This window comes from Xenopus laevis, chromosome 8L, assembly GCF_017654675.1.
Source record: "Xenopus laevis strain J_2021 chromosome 8L, Xenopus_laevis_v10.1, whole genome shotgun sequence".
NCBI classification, from domain to species: domain Eukaryota; kingdom Metazoa; phylum Chordata; class Amphibia; order Anura; family Pipidae; genus Xenopus; species Xenopus laevis.
The window spans coordinates 15,161,942-15,183,071 of record NC_054385.1 but is presented as its reverse complement, the minus strand read 5'-3'; the positions used below and the strand labels follow the sequence as shown (position 1 = coordinate 15,183,071).

Genomic DNA, 21,130 nt, shown 5'->3' with positions numbered 1-21,130 from the left:
GGGCAGCTTTTATCGGCCCATGTATGGCCACTTTTAGGTTCCTTTCATACGGGGCACCTCATTGCCTGATGGGAAACCTCCTCTCCCTTGGGCGATTAAAGGTGGCCTAGACATAACATAGACTGAATATCGTACAAAAATTTGTTTTGTACGATATTATGAGTGTGTCTATGGCCACCTTAAGTGCCTGACAACATTAGTTTGAATAGCATGATTGTAAAAGACATGGGGAGGCCAATTTATCATAGTCCGAATTTATCTCATTCTTTTCTGAAAACTACTCCAACCAAATCCGCACGTTTTTTTCCCCCCTTATTTATCAATACATTTTCCTGAAAATTTCCTGTGGGGGAAATACCATGAAAAAGTCGGATTGCATGAATCTTTCCGATCGAAAACTTATACTCGGGGTATAATCCCGAAAAATGCTATTTGTTTTTCACTTAAATTCTAATTTTATAGTAAAAAACCCACAAATTTTAAGGGTTTTTGGCATTCGGACTTTAATAAATAACCCCCTACATCAGTGATTCCCCAACCAGTAGCTCGTGAGCAACATGTTGCTCACTAACCCCTTGGATGTTGCTCCCAGTGGCTTCAAAGCAGGGGCTTATTTTTGAATTCCAGGCTTGTAGGCAAGTTTTAATTGCATAAAAACTAAGTATAGTGTATTAGTGGTCCACATAGGGGCTACCAAATAGCCAATCACAGCCCTTATTAGGCATCCCAAGGGACTTTTTCATGCTTGTGTTGCTCCCAACTCTTTTTACATTTGAATGTGGCTCACGGGTACAAAAAGTTGGGGACTCCTGCCCTACATGTAGAGATCCAGGGTAATCACCTGAAAATCCAAAATAAGGCTTTTTTTAAGTGTTTGCCGCATGTAATGTTTTTTGACATGTGACGATTCGAACTAATGTAAAGGGGCAGGCGTTGCTGGGCATTTCATTGCCCGAGGGAGAGGAAATTGGCAGCCAATCATGGAGTGCTCCGTATGAGAATGCAGGCACACGCAGAGGAGCGGAGGTCAGCCCAAATGTGACTGCAGGCAAAAGGAAGTGGTTCAAATGAATAGAGCTGGGGCACAGAGCAATTCCGCTTCTCTCAGGTGAAAACAATACACAGGCCGATAGCAGTGGAGCCAATGCTGCATCATGGCCTAGAGCAGGGGTCCCTTTTATAGTGGTGAGCCATATTCATTTGTAAAAAGAGTTGGGGAGCAATGCAAGCATGAAAAAAGGTCATGGGGTGCAAAATAAGGGCCGTAGTTGGGTACTTGGTAGCCCCTTTATGTATAGGTAGTCAAGGCTTTGTTTGGCAGAACAGCTAGTTTATATCCCAACAAAACTTGTCTCCAAATCAAGAACTCACAAATAAGCAGCTGCTTTGAGGCCACTGGGGTTGGTGAGCAATATGTTACTCATGAGCCTCTTTTTGGGGATCACTGGCCTAGAGGAATGGCTCTCCAAATTAACCAAAAAAAATAAGTATAATCCCATTAGTATTTGTCTGTAAACTGATACTGGGCAGAAAACACAGGAAAATATAAAATGAATAGCTACTTATAGTAAACAGTTGCTTTGATCTTTGGTATTTCACAAGCTTAAAGGGAAACTGATGTTTGAAAAAAATGCTGCTCTTTCATTAACACGTGATTACATTTTAAACCTTTACAGATAATTATGGCATTGGACCATTCTCATTTTAACAGCCGAGGAAGAATCATTTTATTGGCTATTTACAGAATAGTCTGCTGTTTAGTAAGAATGCAACGTGAAACCAGCTCCATACAACTTCTCACAATGCCTGATATATTAGAGGAGAACACCACTCCAAATCTTTATTTTTTGCATTATGAAAAGAACATGTAGTTCTTAGCAACTTTCCAATATTTGTTGATTAAAAATGCTCAATGTTTTTAAAGTTTTTTTGTAAGTGTGATTGCTACGGAAAGCTGCCTGTTTATAGTCTCTTCTGATTAACTGGAGGAGAATGGACTTCTCTTTCGTCATTCCAAGAGTCAGAAACCTAGAACAATACTGCTTTTAATAGCAATCACATTGGCACATTTTAAATCCACTAAAAATATTTAATCAGTGTTTATTTAAAAGTATCTTACAATTACATTACATCTTCTTTTATTAGGCAAATAGTTGAAGTGGAGTTGATCTTCAAAGTTCTCTAAAGAAGTTCACAATATTTACATACACATTTTGCCTGCATTATTAGGAGCAAAGATTTAAAAACCTAGACCCCCCCCCCCAGGCTGCTTCCATTTCGGAAACTGGACACCACAAATATTATTTTTGGGTTAATTCGTTTTAGTTTTAATTTCTTTGTGCTTAAAAACCACAAACACAATCATCATGTCGCTTCTACATACTCCATGGGGCAGATTTACTCGAGGGTGCAAATTCACCAGCGACTGATTCACAGTCATCGCTTATATTTCACCAGGTGAAAATTTGCTCAGACAACGCTAATTCACTGAAATGCAGAGTTTTGTCGTGGGCGGCGAACGCTGGCGACGATTGAAAGCGAAGATGCGATAGCGTTCATTTCTGCCTAGCGCAAATTCTTTTGCGCTCAGGTTAATTTGCATGCGGTGGGTAATTTTAAGTTGAATGGACGCATACATTGCAGCAAATACATTACATTACACAAGTCCAGGGAACCTTAATAAATAAAATAGAGTTGTTATAATGCCCTACACATGAGCCCACTGTATAGTTTGTGTTTCATATGTTAGGAAATGTATGGAGGAACCGGTTACCCAAAAATTTGGGACTTGCAGGTTATCACTCTGAAAAAAGGGGAAAAACGCCAGTGTTTTTTGGACTTAGAAGCTTTTTCCACTAAAAAATATGATGTAAGTAACAGAAGATTGAGGAAGATCTATGTACTCTAGTGCACTTCTACTGGTATGAGCTGGTGAAGGCAAGTCTGGCGAAAGAGGTAACGTTCAGTAAAATCCGCATTTCATTGAATTTGCGGAGTAACGTCCGTTCGCCAGAGCGAATTGTCGCCTTGGGATAGAGTGCGAATGACCGCTAGCGTCTATCTCTTTTGCTAGCGAAGTGGCGCCTGCGCCCATTAGTAAATTGGTGATGTCCTTGCGGGCGGTAACTTTAGTGAATTGATGCTAGCGGTAGCCACTTCACCCTCGAGTAAATCTGCCCCCATGGCACTGTAAATAATTGGAGTATGCCTACAAATAGATGAATCTTCGTTCCAAGTAATGCTGGAGTATTTAAATGGATCTAATACCTATAAACAGTTTGCTACCAACAGGTAATATTGATCTCTGAGCAGTGGTAGGTTTAGAAAAATACCATCTGCAGTGCATACATCTGAAGGGCTTCTATTGTAACACTGATAAAATAGATTAATTGTAATTATTTGATACTGAATGCATTTTCCTTTTCATTTACCCCTTTTTTTAAAAAAAAAAAAATAAAAAACCTAAAAAAAAATAAATAAAGGGGTGGTTCACCTTTACATTAATTTTTATTATGTTATAGAATGGCCAATACTAAGCATCTTTTCAATTGGTCTTTCTCCTTTGTTTTTTATAGTTTTTTATTACAGGAGAACTCCCATTTTACGTTTTTCAGCGGACCAGAAAAAAATGATGTAAAATCCAGCAAAATGTAAAATCAGGGAAATATATTATGCATAATATATAGGTGGGACCAGAAAACAACAATGTAAAATGAGGGAAAACTTAAAATCAGGGGATGTAAAATGGGGGTTCTACTGTAATTGCCTTCTTCTTCTTACAGCTTTCAAACGGGAGTAACCGACCCAATTTAAACAACAAAAGGCTACAAATATATTGTTACTGTGACTTTTTATGACGTGTCTTGGGGCCTTTAGCACTTGCAACTTTCTAAGACAATGGCACAAGAGGAGTTTTGACCACTATAATAACAGCAGTTATAAAGCAGGGATACATATGGTGTGTAACACAGACTCAACAGTGTAAAGTGGAGGCCCAGGGACTCTGCCCTGACTCCACAACAGAACTTCCTTGCCACTAGGCTTGTTAAAATCTAAGTTTATGTATTGCAGCTCTGTCTGACTCTTTTCGTGCTTCATTTAGCACTTACTGATACAAATGCCTTCTACAGTACCTGATAGCTGTTTTGGGTCACTTCCCCCTGACATAAATAGGAAGCCTTCTGCACAAGCAATTAGTTCATGAAAAGCGCACTGGTCCTTATTTCGATAATAATCAAGGCTCCTGGGTGACCTGCAATGCTTTCCATTCATGTCAGTTAGTTGTGGCTAATCAAAACTCCCTGGGTGCCATTACCTTTGACAGGGTTTATTAGTAGAGTGACTGAGATAATGGTTCCGTCTGATTATATTGAGTGTGTATTACATTTTTTATTCTGATACAACCAATAGGTTAGTAGTAGTAGCTACCTTTCACATTAATACTCTAATGGGGGTTATTTACTAAACTCTGAATGCCAAAAACCCCAAAAAATTGTGTGTTTTTTTTTTTTTTATATAGTAGAGATAAAAAACACAAATTTTTCGGTATTTATTATACCCCGAGGATGGAAAAAGTTAGAATCCGAAGACCTGCCGAGGTTCCATATAAGTCAATAAGAGTAGTCCCAAAGATATTTTGATCTGCGCTGGGTTTCGTGCAATTTTGTGCTTTTTGGGCAAAAATCTGAAAAAAATCTGAAATTAGTGGGGTTTTTTGCCGCAAACAAAATCTTCGGAAAAGTGTATTAATAAATAAGGGAGAAAAAACCTGTGCCGATTTGGTCCGAGTTTTTTTTAGAAAATATTGAGATAAATTCAGGCTTTGATAAATGGAGAAACTTAAGTCCTTATGTTTTGCTGAACGCTTTTAAAAAAAAAAAATAGAATGAAAATAGATTAATACTCATCAAGTACGAGTCAGACAACTTAACGTCCAATTCTCAAAAGACGCTCTTTTGTGTCCAAGGGGTTAATAAGCGTCAGGCGTCAGATAGGTAAACCTGCTTGTTTTCCTTCCCTTGTGCTAATTGCCTTTTCCCATCCTATAAAACACCCGTCTGGATACAGTGCTCTGTCTGTACTTGGTTTACAGGTTTTCTTTGATGGGCCTGTATCTAAGAAGGGACTATTAGCCTTTCTGCGGGTGTTGCTGCTAATATCTGTAATTTTGTGGCTATTAGGTTGACTTTGATTAACTCTATAATTTGCAGAGACAGCCTTCACCTTGTGTTTAAAGAGCAAGAGGGTGGTCTCCTCCATTCTGGCCAAGTACAGGCTCCGAGCTCTACGTTTAGGAGAGACTCCGGGAATGACAGCCGGCAGCACTTTCCAGGGGTTTGCGGAAAGACATTGAATTGCTTAAAAGTGTATAACGAAGTGCCAAAACATACACCATGCCAACGCCTTCTGTGATATTCCACATAGAAATGCCGGAGTCTCTGGTGTGATTCTATGCAAAGGCTCTTCAGCCGTTATAAGGTTTAATAGGGCATGAACCAGATAAGGGTCTATGTTATATGTGTTTTATTCAAATGTGAATTCAATCACTTATTTAAATTGAATTATAACTCTACAGCTTTAAAGGAGAAGGAAAGCTACCGAAGCAGTTTATTGCCAATAGATTAGCCACAATAGTGCAGGCTATATTTATTTTGCAGAATGCTTTACCATACCTGAGTAAACAACTCTAGAAACTCTCTGTTTGTTTAGGATAGCAGCTGCCATATTAGCTTGGTGTGACATCACTTCCTGCCTGAGTCTCTCCCTGCTCACTCATAGCTCTGGGCTTAGGTTACAACAGGGGGGGAGGAGGGAGAGGGGAAAAGGGAGCAAACTGAGCATGCTCAAGCCCTCGCCCTGGAGGTTTAAGATGAAAACAGGAAGTCTGATACAGAAGCCCATATGTACACAATAGAAGGAAAGAAATGCTGTGTTTCTTTTGAAACTCAGCTTTGAGGGTTTACTGGTGTATTTATATAGACCTTTCTGATAAAGCTTATTTAATTTTAGCCTTTAGCCTTGGGGGCATCTAACATTTGGCAACTTCAGAGATTATGGGGCAAATTCACTAAATTACGAAAATTCACCAGTGATGGCTTCCCTCACATTGCAACACTTCACCTAATTTGCAATTTTGGCTAATTTTGGCTAATTTGGCTAATTTGCATACAGCGGGAAGTTAAAGTTGAATGAACGTATATGTTGCAGCCAATACATTACACTACACAAGCCCAGGGAACCTTAATAAAATAAAATAAAGTTGTTATATTGACCTACACATGAGCCCAGTGTATAGTTTATGTGCCATATGTTAGGAAATGTAGGGGAGAAGCCTATCACCCTGGAAAATGAAGTCTCCAGCATTTTTTGGAACTTTTCTGGTCTGAAGTGACGAAGGCAAGTCTGGCGCAAGAAGTAACGTTCAGTAAAATCCGCATCTTAGTGAATTTGCAAAGTAACGCTCTTTCGCCAGAGCGAAACTTCACTTGGCGTAAGAGTGCAAAGTAGCGTTTGAGCTTTAATCTCCTTCGCTAACGAAGTTACGCCAGTGACCGTTAGTAAATCAGCGTAGTAACTATATGACGTCACGCTGGTGAATTTTCACTATTTTCACTATCGTTACTCACTTCGCCCTTTAGTAAATTTTCCCCTTAGTCTTTGCTTCTTCTGTTCAGATCCAGCAGCAGAAAAAAGAAAAATCCAATTGATGTGGGGGGGGGCAAAAGTTAGGGCATCCCCCAACTATCTTAGTCACTTATCCGATACCCTGGGCTGGTGCTCCCTTTAGCAGAAAAGCAAAAAACGGCACCGGCTCAGGGTACTTACAAGCGAGTGATCGAATTCCACCCTACTTTCTTTACAGCGACTAAAGACTTTAACAAAAAGCTGGATTTTTTGCTTTGCTGAGCATGCTTTAGTTGTCTGATTTGACTGCAAGTACCCTGGGCTGGTGCAGTTTTCTGCTAACAGGACACCCGGGGTATCAGGTAATTGATTAAAATGAATGGGTGGTACCTTAACATTTGACACCAGCCAACGATTGGACAGTTTCTTCCCTTTTAAGGTCCTATGATTTCCCAATTTCTCCAACCTAAATCCATCCTACTGGGGGGGGGGGGTCACAGGCCGCATGTATGGTGGTGGAGCCCAGAAATATACTTTTCCGATGGCTGCACACAAGGTTATGTCACTGCCTGTGCTAATAAAATTAAACTATCTCTGTACAGGAATAGGTATATACCTAGGGAGGTGACCATGTTTGGCTAATTGTGTTACCATTGGTTTCAAAAGACCTCCCAACATTTTGGAAATAGAAAGATGGATAAAAAGAGTTTGTGACCACGCCCCTTTTTGTGACCACACCCCCTAATTACCATGTTCATTTCACAAAATGTGGCAGGTTATGAAAGTTTGAACACATTTCTGTGTTTGTCCCCCCAGTTATTACAGTTTTGCTAATGAAGGTGAATTGCCCTTTAAGCTGTGAGTCTAACTTCTCCCAAGAGACATTTTTATCTTATGTGTTACAATTATTTATTTGCTTAAAATTTTTACAAAAGTATCTTTGTACACCTAGTGGCTGTTCTGGGCTCTCTGTTAAAAGCCAATTTAGTTAGAAACTTTGTATCTTTTTCTGGCTGTTCAGTACAGGGGATCAAAGAGAAAGTCGGGACATTTCAGTAACAAGTCAGGACTGCGGGTTGAGCTGTCAAAAGCGGGACAGTCCTGTGAGAAATGGGACAGTTGGAAGGTATGCATGTCTGGTTTCTTGTGCGAAAATTACAACCTAAAAGGAGGTCTATGGCAAATTAAGGTAGTTTTGGCATTCAGCTTGAATGAGAAAGGAAGTTTAGGCAATGCTAATGCTTTAAACTGATCCAGAATTTTATGGGTAAACAAAAATGAAGCGTCATAATAGATAAATGGGGTTTGTGACCCAACAGCCACACAGTAAAATCAGATAACACAGAAAAACAACTGAACCCTTATTTATGAATGTGGATACAGGTTCAAAGTCCAACATTTGGACAAAACTTGCCATGTTTTTACCCACGGTTCCTAGAATTCCAGTGTAAATGTGGGTACAAGTTAAGTTGCCAGTAGAGTCCTGCACGGGTCCATTTTTTGGGACCTGAACCCGACCCATACCCGCAACCTGCAATCCGCAACCCGGACCCGCATTCTTTCCCGCTTGGACCCGCTACCCGACCCTACCCGCAAGTACCTTATGTGCAACACGGACCCGCGACCATCAAGAATCAGGAAGTGCTGTTATTGTAAACCGGAAGTGACGTCGTCGGAAGTAGATGTGATCAGAAGAAAGGAGTGAATATCGATATTGAGGAGACCCGCGGCCCAACCCGCAACCCACGGGTATACCTGCACCTGGAACTACTAAACGCAACCTGCAGAGTACCGCAGGTTTTTGCGGGTAACCCGCGCGTACCCGACCTGCTGCAGGACTCTAGTTGCCAGCACCATCCTTTACGCTCCCTTTTGACCTGTATGGCATGCCCAAAGCTTTCATATAAGGGATCTCTTTCCTGGAAACACTATATACACAGATCATTTCATTGGAGCAGAAGACCTAGTTTTATTACAATGTGCTAGCCTCTTTGCTCCGGTGTTTTTATTTTTAACCTGTTGCAAAAACAGCCATCCATCTATTCACAGTCAAGTTGATTGTTTTCAGTGGAGGTTAAAGAGAACTACAAAGCAAAGGTCAGTTTTAAATAAATAAAAACAGGCAGTTTCGATTTTAATTTGGCAGTGTGTGTGGCTTGTACAAGATGGGGCCAATGATTTCTCACAGTTTGGTAACTGAACTCAAGGCTCTATGTTTCCTCGGTGAGTGATGTTAGTGAGTCACGGGAAGTCTGTACAATTTCATCACAAAGACGATGACTAAAAAGTAACACCTGGGCTGCTAAGTTTTTCCATGTTTATCTGGTCCATGAGCTTTTTTTAGTCCCTTTACTGCTCCAGACCCCACCGGCTTCACTGGAAGATGATTCCACATTCAATAAAGCATTGCTTTATGCTTCCTTCCAGTATTTATTCCATGCTAGCACTCCAAACTAAATTTGGGACCATGTATATTTTGAATTGCAAATGGCTGCTCTGTGTGTCCGTGGCTATGGGGCTGTTGCAAGTCTGTGAGGGCTGATTTGTACTGAACCACTTCCTACTAGTTATAGGGTCATTTGCTGTTGGTTTATCTGTGGGACCGTGTTTGAATTAAGGATGGCTGATTTCTGGAATCGAATTCTACTAGAGTGGGAGCCTCTTTGATTTCCTATAGTATTCTTGTAGACCATTCCGGCCCTGCTAATTTGATTATACTATAGTTGTATTCTAGTCCTGCAGGTAATAAGCATCAGAAATTCTAGTTTCTTTAGGGTAAGGCCACACTAAGCGATAGCGCGGCGATTTGACTCGCGGCGACTGTTCGCCGCGACTTTTAAACGGCAATCGCTGGCGAAACTTTGGCGCTGGCGTCTATGGGGAATCGCTGCGTAAAAACACACGCGGCGATCTTTTTTCTATTGTCGCTCGAAATCGCCTCGCTAGGCGATTTCAAGCGACAATAGAAAAAAGATCGCCGCGTGTGTTTTTACGCTGGCGATTTTGCACGATTCCCCATAGACGCCAGCGCCAAAGTTTCGCCAGCGATTGCGGATTAAAAGTCGCCGCGAAAAGTCGCCGCGAGTCAAATCGCCGCGCTATCGCTTAGTGTGGCCTTACCCTTAAAGGAGAACTAAAATCACAATCACTAAGGGGTTCCAAATGTTAGGCACTCCCACCAGTGATTCTCATTGCTTACCTGATACCCCGGCCAGTCCTCCTGTTAGCAGACAATTGTCCTGGTCCTGGTTATCTCTACAGACGTTCTCAGAGCAATCTTTCTTCTTCTCCTCTCTTTTGTCCACGCACACTAGAGTGAAAGAGATGGCTTTTCATTTTAAAATTTGACTGTCACTCTACTGTGCATTCACCTGCCTGCACCAGAATGAAAAGAAGATGGAAGAATCCAGTTATGATGGAGACAAGGATCTTCTGCAGAAATACCCTGGGCCTCTGCAGTTTTTAGGAAACAGGAGCACCGGCCCAGGGTATCGGGTAAGCAATTTAAATAATTGAGGGGGTGCCTAACCTTTATACTTTAGTTCTCCTTTTTTTATCATTTAATTATGGCTTCTTTCAAGCTTTAAAATGGGGGTCACTGACCCAAGCAGCCAATAAATTATTACTTTGGAGAATACAATTTCTATTCTACTTATATTCTGGTCAAACTACTGCCTAGCTGCTACGGTAAATTGGACAAAAGCACATACAGGTATGGGACCTTTTTATCCAACGGATCTTTCCGTAATTTGGATCTTCATACCTGAAGTTTACTATAAAATCTTTTAAACAATAAATCCAATAGGCTGAGTTTGCTTCCAATAAGGATTCATTACTTCTTAGTTGGGATCAAGTACAATGTATTATTTTATTATTACAGGGTAAAAGGAAATCATTTAAAATATTTGCCTGGAAGACAGTTCTGAGACTTCTGGATAATGGGTTTCCAGATAACGGATCCCATACCTGTACCCGATGAGCTGCTGAACAATAAGCTAAATGTTAAAAAAAAACAGAAAGAAAAAAATGAAGACTAGTCGCAAATTGTGTCAGAATATCACTGTCTACATCATGAGAAAAGTTATTTCAAAGGTGAACTACTCCTCTAGGTTCTTTTATTATGCCTTTACCATTACAGCACTACTAATTAAGCAGCACAATAATTACAGAAGCAAAGAACAGCCTCACAAAACCAGTCAGGGCCTGCAACAATTAAAAGGGCAGTTCGCCTTTAAGCTTAGTTTTAGTACAGGTATGGGATCCGTTAGACAGAAACCCTGTTATCCAGAAAGCTCAAAATTATGGAAAGGCTGTCTCCTATAGAATTAATTTTATCCAAAAAATCCAAATTTTTAAAAATGATTTCATTTTTCTTTGTAATAATAAAACATTAGCTTGTACTTGATCCCAACTAAGATATAATTAATCCTTATTGGAAGCAAAACCAGCCTATTGGGTTTATTTAATGTTTACATGATTTTCTAGTAGACTTAAGGTATCCAAATTATGGAAAGATCTGTTATCCAAAAAACCCCAGGTCCCGAGCATTCTGAATAACAGGTCCCATCCCTGAATGTTATATAATGGTCAATTCTAATTAACTTTTCATTTGGACTTCATTTTTAATTTTGTACCTTTTTTTTTTATTATTATTTGCCTTCTTCTTTGATTCTTTCTGGCTTTCTAATGAGGGTTCCTGGGCCAATGACATCCCAGCTTCAATCATGTGAATCCCAACAGTGCCATCAACCACCACACAGTCTTAAAGGGGGTGGTTTTTAGTAACATATAAACTTTTAGGGGCAGATCTATCAAGGGTCGAATTTCGAATTTGAAAAACTTCGAAATTCGAATTCAAAAAGACCAACCAAAATTAAATCGAAGATTTTTTTTTGGCCGAATAGATCCATTTTCTAATTCGAATTCGATTTGTATGAATCTAAGTAATAGCGTACGATTCAAAGTTTTTCCCCAAAAAAAACTTGGATTTTTGGACAATTGACTCCAAATGGGTTCTAGGAGGTCCCCCATAGGCAGTTTTTAGATGTCGAATGGTCGAATTAAAATTATTAAAGAGACAGTACATGATAAATTTCGGATTTTTATCAAATTCGAATCGAATTTGGACTATTCCCTAGTCGAAGTACACAAAATTTGCTCGAGATTCAAATTTCCACTTCAACCTTTGATAAATCTGCCCCCTGGTATGTTATAGAATGCCTAATTCTAAGCAACTTTTCAATTGGTCTTCATAATTAATTTTTTTTATAGTTTTTGAACTATTTGCCTTCATCTTCTGACTCTCACCAGCTTTCAAATGGGGGTCACTGACCCCTTTTAAAAAACAAATGCCCTGTAAGGCTACAAATGTATTGTTATTGCTACTTTTTTATGACTCATCTTTCTATTCAGGCCTCTCCTATTCATATTCCAGTCTCTTGTTCAAATCAATGCATGGTTGCTAGGGGAATTTGGACGGGAATGGGAATGCTCTCTCACTTGCCTCTGGTGTGCTTATATTTGGGTAAACTTGGAGAAAAGAAGCACACCATACATCGACTTCTTGCCTTTATAACATTTATTGCAGCAGAATTGTTGTGGCACAAGCTTTTGGGGACAACCCCTTCCTCAGGTGCATTGCAAGGGGTTGTCCCCGAAAGCTTGTGCCACAACAATTCTGCTGCAATAAATGTTTTAAAGGCAAGAAGCTGAAGAATGGTGTGCTTCTTTTCTCCAAGATTACTGTGTTGGGTTTGAAGCAGCCTGGGATCGAATGCACCTTAAAAAGTATCAAGTAAGTAGTAGTGTGCCGAAAATAAACTGTTTTCTGGACTATAGTTGGGTAAGGTCTATAAAGGTTACTGAAAGGTAGTGTGTTGGCTGTAGGGATGCACCGAATCCAGGATTCGGTTCGGGATTCGGCCAGGATTCTGCCTTTTTCAGCAGGATTCGGACGAATCCTTCTGCCCAGCCGAACCGAATCCTTTTGCATATGCAAATTAGGGGCGGGGAGGGAAACCGCATGACTTTTTGTTAGAAACAAGGAAGTAAAAAATGTTTTCCCCTTCCCATCCCTAATTTGCATATGCAAATTAGGGTTCGGTTCGGTATTCGGCCGAATCTTTCGCAAAGGATTCGGGGGTTCGGCCGAATCCAAAATAGTGGATTCGGTGCATCCCTAGTTGGCTGTTTGGATGCTTGTGGCTGGGATAAGGGGTTTGGACACATAAAGGAAAGGAAGCGTGTGGTGGGGTACCAATAAGTCCTTGTCCTTTATTGCTGTTACACACAACTGGGAAACATAGGACTATTCTTAAGTAGCCAGGGACACCTTCTGGTCATAGAAGAGAACTGCACAAGGACAATGGGTAAGGTGTAGAAAGAGGTAGGAAGGACGATAATAATAATCAACAAATATGAGGGCACCTAATGTGTCTTATAAGGACAAATATTTATATCACTGCAGCCCCATTTCTCACAATAGGTTTTAAGATTGTTTCTTGGCACTGTCTGCAAGGAATTGGTTCTACCTGTGTCTGAATAAGTCAAACAAAGCAGGCAGACACTCCTCAGCTGTGGCAATGGATTATCAGCTTGTATGTAAAGCTCAGTGAAACGGAAAGGGCTTGTAAGACTATACATAACAACTCTTTATTTCAGTTCAGTTGTTTTCAGATAGTTCATCAAAAATAAAAACTTTTTTTCAGTTACTATTACAGGTATGGGATCCGTGATCTCATAGACTCCATTTTATTCAAATAATCAGAATTTTTTAAAAATGATTTCCTTTTTCTCTGTAATAATAAAACAGTAGCTTGTACATAATTCCAACTAAGATTAAAGATTAATGTTTCACATACTTATGTCTCTCTAAAGCAGATCTGTAGTGGTGGGGGTGAGTTTTTAAAAGCTTTATTAAAAAATCTAATTTCCAAAACTCGGATGAATAGGAACGATCTGAAAAATCTAATTAAATTTGATTAGAGTTTTAAAAAATCGGGTTTTTTCTCAGAAAAAAACTTGAATGTCAGGATTTGATTGGCAATGAGAGACAGGAGATGACAGAGAGACAGGCAGTGAGAGAGACAGAGGATGAGAGAAAGACTGGTGATGAGAGGGACAGAGGATGAGAGAAAGAGAGTGGCGATGAGAGAAAGACTAGCAATGAGAGAGAGGAGGCAAGCGAGAGAGACAGACGGTTAGAGAGGTGGCGAGAGAGAGACAGGCGGAGAAAGACAAGGGGCGAGAGACAGGTGGTGAGAGAGGCAGCGAGAGAGAGACAGGCGGTGAGAGAGAGGCGGAGAGAGAGTTTTTAAAAACTATCATGAACTCAAAATTCGACCAATCTAAATTTATTAAAAAATCTAATTTCCAAAACTCGGATGAATAGGAACGACCTGAAAACTCAAATTGAATTTGATTCGAGTTTTAAAAACTAGAGGAAAGAGACTGGTGATGAGAGAGACAGAGGATGAGAGAAAGAGACTGGCCATGAGAGAAAGACTGGCAATGAAAGAGAGTAGGCAAGAGAGAGACAGGTGGAGAGAGAGACAGGCAGCGACAGAGACAGACAATTAGAGAGGTGGCTAGAGAGAGACAGGAAGCGAGAGACAGGAGGAGAAAGACAAGGGGCGAGAGACAGGTGGTGAGAGAGACAGGCAGCGACAGAGACAGACAATTAGAGAGGTGGCTAGAGAGAGACAGGAGGAGAAAGACAAGGGGCGAGAGACAGGTGGTGAGAGAGAGGCGGAGAGAGAGTTTTTAAAAACTCCCATGAACTCAAAATTCGACCAATCGAAATTTATTAAAAAAATCTAATTTCCAAAACTCAGATGAATAGGAACGACCTGAAAACTCAAATCAAATTTTCTCCGAAAAAAACTTGAATGTCAGGATTTGATTGGCAATGAGAGAGAGACAGGAGATGACAGAGAGACAGGCAGTGAGAGAAAGAGACTGGCGATAAGAGAAAGAGACTGGTGATGAGAGAAAGACTGGCAATGAGAGAGAGGAGGCAAGAGAGAGCTAGACAAGCAGTGAGAGGCGGCGAGAGACAGTTGGTGAGAGACAGGTGGTCAAAGAGCTGGCGAGAGACAGGCATTGAGAGGCAGCAAGAGAGACAGTTGGTGTGAGAGAGAGGCGACGAGAGAGACACAGGCAGTGAGACAGGCGGTGAGAGAGACAGGCATTGAGAATGCAGCGAGAGACAGGCATTGAGAATGCAGCGAGAGACAGGCATTGAGAATGCAGCGAGAGACAGGCGGTGAGAAAGACACAGGCAGTGAGAGACAAGAGGTGAGCGAGACATGCAGTGACTCACTGCCTATCTCTCTCGTCGCCTCTCTCTGTCTCTCTCACCGCCTCTGCGTGAGACAGGCGATGAGAGAGAGGCGACGAGAGAGGCGGAGAGATAGACTCAGGCAGTGAGAGAGACAGGCGGTGAGACGCAGTAAGAGAGAGAGAGTGGAGATCAGAAAGACAACCAATGAGAGAGAGGTGAATTCCACTAATTCTGGGCCACACATTTCCACATAAAACCCTTATAACAGATAATACATAATCTCGGCGCGTTGCCACAGACAATTACTCTCCACATCTCCTTAGTGTTACGAGAGAAGAAGGCTAATATTCAGAGGTTCAATGGCAACGCGAAGCGTCCCTCTAAGACACTGCGTCCTGCGTGCGCTACGTGGCCATAACCGGGGTCCCAAGATGCACCGCGCAAATCCGGTAGCTTTGATTGGTTGTAGTGTTAAACCCGGAAGTAAGCGTGTGGGAGCACTGTTGCGGAGAAATGGTAAGTGTATCTGTGACTTTCCCACTTGCGAGTCTGACAGATCACACATCGCTTTATATTCTATGTTTATGTTTTTATTCTATGTTCTCTTCTAGGCAACAGGCAGCGATCGATTAGCGGGGGCGGGGCTGGTGGTTTTGAGCTCGATCATCTTCGCGTATTACACGGTGTGGGTCATTTTGCTGGTAGGTGATTGGCTGCTGGGCATCAGCTGGGTCACTAGTTGCCATTAGTCCTGAGTGATATTGTGGAAGGAATGGGGCCAATAGTCTCCAAGATACACCGGGGCCTTTGAAATTCATGGAACAGGTTATTCATAAAAATTACATTTTTTTAAAACTTGTGCTTGTTTTTATTTGGTATATGTGGTTATAAATAGTGGTGGGTATGATCACATTTGCTGATGCCCCTCTCCACCAAAGTTGTCATCTAAATGTGGTCATATATTATAAAATGTATTTGTTAGTCCAGGTCACTAAATGTGCAGCTCTTCCCCCAACATGGCGGCTCTATAGGGCTAATCCTTGGGCCGTACTATTGGATTATGTTGATGTGAGTAGGCGCTGACGGGATGAGGATTTACATCAACAAGCCGATTCAGTCCTCGATCAGACGTGAAAATCAAACTTGTCCAATTGAAATCTGGCCGATTTTTGCAGAGATATTGGTCCAGGAGGCCCAATGGAGGGTCCTATACACGGGCAGTTAAGATGCCATATCAGCAGCTAAAATCTGCCCCTTTAAGGCCACCATAACCCCTTGTCTAATTTTCAAAACCGGCCAAAGTCAGCTAAAAAAACAGCCCAAAACTAGCCAAGAGGCACTTCAAAAGTAGCCCATAAATAGCACAATATGTGCAGTGGGAAAAAAAGTCTAATTGCACTTTTTTCAAATTTTCACTCTTTTGCACATTTTTCCATAAAGCAAAATGGGACAGATTTGCCCCTTCACCAAGGGAGTAACTACAGAGGGGGGCCCAGGAGGTAAAGGGGGCCCCCCTAATACATATACTATTTCAATAAATATTGGTAAAACGGGTCAACCTGGCCATCAGATTTTTGCCCCAAAATTGTCTGAAACTGAGGAAATTCACCTGAAAACGTTCGAATACTTCTACACAAGTTAGTCCTGTTGCGTGCTGGGTATTGTAGTTTTACATTAAAGTTGGCAGATTGTTAAACAAAAACTACATTACCCAACATGCATTGGGCGATGCAGGCTTGGCACATTAGGGCAGGAAAAAACCTTGGCTGGCCCAAAAAGTAGCCCAAATCTGTACCTTGGCTAGTTAGTACTTTCAAACCCCATCTGGGCTTTAAATTAGTAGCCCAATTTGGCTGGAAAATGGCCAACCTAGCAACCCTGCCCCTAGTCGTCAGACCAATAATGGCATGGTTTGCATGTCAGTGATCTGATTGGCTGACACACGGTTCTGTCAAGGAGATGTAAAGGAATCTGGAAAGGAAGAGGCATGTGTAGCAGTGCGTGATGCCTGTGTTTCACCTTGTTGCTTGTCAGTGACAGGACAGTTACATATGCTCACTGACCCGTTGGGCTATGTGCTGAACAGACAGAGTGTACAAGGGGCCACACATGGTATGGCATAATTTTTAATTGTTCCAATTGTTCATCCAAAGAGAATGAAAAATTGGAACAGCAGGAAGTGAAAAGCTACTATGCGATGGCCGCATGGTAGTCAAGTTCTCATGGACCCAAACCCTCCCCACACATGCCCCCTCCCAATCTGCAGTAGCCGGCAGGGCTGGATTATAAACTGGGCTCCCCTAGGCTGGATCTGGTCCGTTGCCCCCCGTCTCCCGGTCCACATCCCCCTCCCTGTCCCCTCCTTGACGCCATTGGGTCCACCTCTCCTTCCTGTTTGTGTATGGATACGCACATCTGTGCACAGCAATGAAACTGGTGTCTCTAGTGCTCCAATTTAATCCAAATCCGGCTGGGCGGCATGCCGTCCCTAAAATTCTGCCGCCCTAGGCCTTGCCACAAATCTGGGCCTGGTAGCCGGCCCCAACCCACGGGTTTTGGGCCAGCCTGCACATCACTAACGCGTGGTGTTTTAGATTGCAGGTCTGGGACCTGTTAGCCAGAATGCTTAGAACCAAGGCATCTTTCTGTAATTTGGTTCACCATACCTTAAATCTACTTAAAAAAAAAATAATTTAAAAAAATCATTGACATTATTTAAATAAACCCAATAAGATTGTTTTTCCTGCAATAAGGATAAATTATATTTTAAGATTAAGTACGCGGTACTCTTATTATTACAGAGAAAAAGTTTAGAATGAAAATTAGAATGATCTGTTTAAAATGTAGTCTAAGAGAGAAGGCCTTCCTGTAATTTGGAGTTTTCTGGATAACGGGTTTCCGAATGCCTGTATTTTCAAACCTGCTGGATCCCAGAACAGACCAATATCCATAATATGCGCATATCTGTCACAATCAGCGAGCCAGCACACGTAGCAATAATAATAAAAAGTACTCCAGTGCTCAGGTGTATTGGTCTGACCTCCACTGGCAACAACAACACCAGCTTTTTATGTCCATGTGTATATGGTGGTACAGGTATGAGATCCGTTATCCGGAGACCAGTTATCCAGAAAGCTCTGAATTACGGGAAGGCAGTCTCCCATAGAGTCCATTATAATAAATTGATCCAATTTTTTAAAATAATGCAGGCACTATATGACTGGATCATGTAAGACAGCAGGGTAGAGTTACACTTCCACTTATGTAAAAAAAAAAAAAAGAATACGCCAGTGAACATTTAAAATGCAGAGCTTGAAACACCCCATACTTGAGAGCAGCAATTGTAAGGGAAAGTAAATGTGTGGACTGCCCATTCTTTTGGCAATCGGCAGTGACCGTAGCGTTTTAAGGGTGGAGGCTATTAAACGGGGCATCAGAATAAAGGGCTGTGACTACAGTTTTCAACCTTGGCTTGCCAGAGATCTAATGTTTTACTCCATAGATCCTAGCTTAAACTGCCGGAATCTCTAGGGTTAAGTCAAAGCATTCCAATATATATTTAGAATTAAATTGTCATTATAAAGCACCACTAGATAAACCCTTGACTTATTATTATAGTAAAAAGTCCAGTTGATTTGACTTATTACTATAGACATACCATGACCTGGATGAATGACAACTTTCATAGACTTGGAGGCAGATGGAGACGGGTCGAAGTGAAAATTCGAAGCACAAAAAATTTGACTATCGAACAGGCCAGAATTCGTAATTTATCTAAATTTATCATGTACTGTCTCTTTAAAACTTCGTCTTCGACCATTCGCCATATAAAAACCTGCCGAATAGCTGTTTTAGCCTATGGGGGACCTCCTAGAACCATTTGGTGGACTTTAAAAAAATCTACGTTTTTTTGGGGCAAATCCTTCCATTCGAATTTGATCGAATGCGCTAAAACTTCGATTAGAAAGATTCCAATGCAGCCTATTCACCCGAAGTTAAAAACGTAGATTCTTTTAATACATTTTGATTGGTCTTTTTTTTATTCGAATTTCAAAAAAATTCGACCCTTGATAAATCTTCCCCTTGGCGTTAAAAGGTTTGTATAATTGGCCATGCAGACACATACCGTATACCCCCCCCATTCTTTAATTAGCTTGTATTCACAATTAATATGTGTTTTGTGAATTTTCATAGTGAATTACTTCTGTGTTATCTAAAGGTTTTTAATAAAACAAATGAAGCTGATATTTGGGGCAATATTATCCTGCCATAGGGTGGACATTGTGTAGAGTGTGCCACTACATGATTTTCTACACTACCTACAATATCTATATGGGCGGTTTTTGGGCTTTGACTCTATCAGATTTTTGGCCCAGTGCCTGCATGACCAGATCAGTCAATGATATCCTTTCTGACAACTTTTTCAAATCAACAGGCCATGGGTATGCCCGTTCCTCTCTGTCATTTTAAACATGTCCTTGTTTATTGTTCCAGCCATTCATCGACAATGATCATGTGATTCATAGCTTCTTCCTGCCCCGGGAATACGCTGTGTTGTTGCCTTTGGCCGTTGCTTTAGTCCTCCTTCTTTTCATTGGTGAGTGACTTGCATACTGAATCAGGTGTGTGCTTTACAGTAAAGCAGAATGACAGATGCTGGATAAAGGCATAATGATAATTGTGCTTCTGCCTGTTTTCCAATAGATTCGCTGCAATAGTGCAAGCTAGAATGCTATATTTATTCTGCCGAATGCTTTACCATACCTGAGTAAAAAGTTCTAGAAGCTCTCTGTTTGTTTAGGATAGCAGCTGCCATATTAGCTTGGTGTGACATCACTTAATGCATGAGTCTCTCTCTGCTCATAGCTCTGGGCTCAGATTACAGCAGGGAGGGAGAGAGGAGCAAACTGAGCATGCTCAAGCCCTGGCCCTGGAGGTTTAAGCTGAAAACGGGAAGTCTGATACAGAAGCCCATGTGTACACAATAGAAGGAAAGAAATGCAGTGTTTCTTTTAAAAGAGGACTCAGAGCAGCATTACTTTGAGGATTTACTAGTGTATTTATATAGACCTTTCTGATAAAGCTTAAACCTTTCCTTCTCTGTTAAGTAGCCATTGATTATGATTAGTTATGATAGCCAGGTAAATGGAAGATGAAGCTTTAGTACAACTAGGATAGTAGTCTCTTTAGGTTTCTCGGTCTGTTCATACATGGGATGGCTGCTTCTCTCGGCACTTACGGAGCCACTTAACATATTGTTTCCCCTTTCTCTCACATATTTAGGGATCTTTGTGACTTTCATCATGTGGAAGAGCCGGAGCCCAAAAAAGAAATCCGAGTGATGCCGCAGAATGTCACACTTAAGACTTTGATAGAGTCCGGGGCCACGTGAGATACTTGTTGTGTCAGCAACGGGACATCCATCTGTTTCGATTTGTTTATGGGACATTTTACAGGCCGAGTCATCCAGAACTAATAAAACCGAACAGATAACGGTTTTCGAGTGTTTAAAAGTCCTTGTCAAGACAACGCTACCACAGAGTGGTCAAATTCCAGCCGTGCAGATATTTTGGTGGCTTTCTAACGAAGCTGTTGTGCTGTCTTTGTCTGCCGGAATTATACTGAGACCTGTAACAGCAATTACTCCTAAGAAGAACATCGGGCATGTTTTTTTATTTTGTTTTTTTCCGTTTTCAGTGAGGAATGAGGAATCGCACAGGGGTGCAGAAATCCTGCCAAGAACTTTTGACCAAATTACCTTTCCTGATATTCGGCTTTTTATAATGAGCTTAATTACTTGCAGCAAATTCTTTGAGGGGTTTGGACAGCAATGTCTTTATTCTTTATAAACTGGAGGAATAAAAGCAGAATGCAGGAAAAGTCTTGTAATTTTTTCAATAGGTTATCACTGGCCCCAAGCAAAACATTGCTATCTTGCATTGGGACTGCCATCAGAAACCATTGGACCCCTTTAGCGGCATAACTTTGAGGGGGTCACCAGCGATGCAAAAAAAATCGTGGGTGAGGCATAATTTGGTGTTAGGCACCCCTCGGCTTTCCCTACAGAGGAAGCAGGCCCTGTTTACCCACCCCCATGGCTGCAGGGTATAATGTGGACCTTACAAGAAGTAACGCACAGTATTTTCCACATTCTTTTCGCAGTATTACAGATTCATTTCACAGTATGATAAAACGAGCACAATTTGACTGGATAATGTAAGACAG

At 41.2% G+C, this 21,130-nt stretch overlaps 1 protein-coding gene across 3 annotated transcripts; it reads left to right on the top strand.

Moving 5' to 3' along the window:
- Positions 1–14,812: 14,812 nt before the first annotated feature.
- Positions 14,813–20,785, top strand: dpm2.L (dolichyl-phosphate mannosyltransferase polypeptide 2, regulatory subunit L homeolog). Of its 3 annotated transcripts, NM_001171708.1 has the most exon segments (4): positions 15,393–15,421; positions 15,517–15,606; positions 19,400–19,502; positions 20,189–20,785. In NM_001171708.1, coding segments are annotated over 4 exon segments (255 nt in total). In that variant the 5' UTR covers positions 15,393–15,418; the 3' UTR covers positions 20,248–20,785.
- Positions 20,786–21,130: the final 345 nt, after the last annotated feature.